Source organism: Lipotes vexillifer, unplaced genomic scaffold (genome assembly GCF_000442215.2).
Source record: "Lipotes vexillifer unplaced genomic scaffold, Lipotes_vexillifer_v1.1 scaffold429, whole genome shotgun sequence".
In the NCBI taxonomy this organism is placed as follows: Eukaryota; Metazoa; Chordata; class Mammalia; order Artiodactyla; family Lipotidae; genus Lipotes; species Lipotes vexillifer.
In genome coordinates, this window is record NW_006784171.1 from 1,168,971 (window position 1) to 1,170,700 (window position 1,730).

The following is a 1,730-nucleotide window of genomic DNA, read 5'->3' on the forward strand; positions in this document are numbered from 1 at the left end:
CCCCCCCATCTCTGGTGGGAGACAGCCAGCCAGGGCCAGAGCTGCTGGGCTCTGGAGGGGCTGCTGAGCCAGGTTAATGTCTAGAAGCATCTTTTCCCTAATCCTGAGATCCCAATTTGCATTGGTCCTATCTAATGGTTATTTGCAAATTCTATCTCAACCCTATCTTTCTAGTTAGTAGGATTTTAATTCAGGTTTGAGAACCTATTAATTCTCAAGCCTGCAAAAGTTCTAGGCTGAATGATAATTACATTTGAGTCACCTAGAACAAAAACTGAACAATACAATAGTCTAGCACAGACTCTTCCTTCTAATTAATTCATCTTTATTTATCTTGACTCTTGACTTGATGATCTTTTTGTTGAATTAGTCTTTATTGGAGTAATGCTGAATTCCATCAAAGTTAAGACTGGTTAACTACGGAGGGGATTTTCTTCTTGGACCTAAATGTTATTAAAAAAAAAAAAAGCACCCCCAAACCCAAAAAACACACGTACACTGTCACACACAATCCACGGCTATGTTCCTATGTAGGTCCAGTGTCATGGAAACCAGTTAAGCTCTTCTGTGCCTCTCTGACTAAAATCAGATCAAAAGACAGTGTAGCAGCATAAACCTGAATTCAGTTTAGAGGGAAAAGGAGGTTCTGTATGCGTATAGTTAGGAGGTTTTAAAATGATGAAGTGAATCTGCCTTCTGTTATAAGGAAAGAAAACTCATAAAGTGTGCAATCAATATTCCTGCATCATCCGTTTCTTATTTTCTCACAGTGGTGCTTCAGGTCTTTTGGGAGAGTCATTTTGTGGATATCTTGGAATTTAAAAAGCTTTCCAACTCTGTGACGCTCAACAGTCAGGGTGTCTGATTCCTGGAGGGGTCACACCCCTAAAAGTCAGGGCCTGATGATGGAGAGTAGGAGTTGGCTGGGATGAGTGTGCTGGTCCTAGGATGTTGTGTGGGTGTTTTGGGAAGATCTTCCCCCTGTGCCATCCCTCTTGGTCCCACAGTTGCAGTCTCCTCTGTTGATACCAGAGATGGAGATGGAGGAAGGAGTGGGTGCGTGGATGTGGCCGGAGGAGGCTGGGGATAGCGGCGGGCAGGGAAGCAGACGCGCTGCCTCGAGGGCTGTGGGTGGGGTTTGGTGAAGGGTGACCGTGTGATAACAGCGAGGGGACCACGTGCAGTGTCTGGGGGCAGTCGTGCCGCCCCCCGGGCGCGGGGCCAGCTCTGCCCACTCACCCGTGCTGCTCTGGATGGTCCTCACGGTAGTGGTGGTACGCGGCGGGGAGGAAGACCTCAGCGACACGCACTCGTCGTCCTGCGAGCAGCCCTTCTCGATGGCGCGCACGTAGCTGTGGCTCCGCATGCGGAAGCAGCCGGGCATCGGCAGGTCCAGGGCCTCCACTGCCTGTGACTCCAGCTCGCTGAACACCGACTCGCACACCGACTCAAACTGCCCGTTCACCTCCATCTCGCTCACCTGCGGGCGAGACGGGGACCGTAACACCGCGCTGCTCCGGGGGGAGAAGCCACCTCGCCCTCAGAGCATCTCCAAACTGCATCCCCCAGAAGAACACCCTGTCCGCTTACAGTAAACTCCAGCGCATTGTATTTCCTCTACCTGACAGACTATATAGTAGAATGGTATCTAGTTTATGATCCCGAATAGTCAGTTAAATTCTAAAGAAAAACAACTTTGTTTTTAGAATGCAGGGAAGCGTGGTGTAGGG

General features: G+C 49.5%; 1 protein-coding gene across 8 annotated transcripts in view; it reads right to left on the reverse strand.

Annotated features, from left to right (window-relative positions):
• Nucleotides 1–1,730, reverse strand: part of DLGAP1 (DLG associated protein 1) — a 325,804-nt gene that overhangs the window by 165,042 nt on the left and 159,032 nt on the right. For all 8 annotated transcript variants that reach the window (XM_007456571.1, XM_007456577.1, XM_007456572.1 and 5 more), the window contains exon 4: nt 1,240–1,480. In XM_007456571.1, coding sequence (XP_007456633.1) covers nt 1,240–1,480 — 241 coding nt within the window. The remainder of the gene's footprint in view (nt 1–1,239; nt 1,481–1,730) is intronic.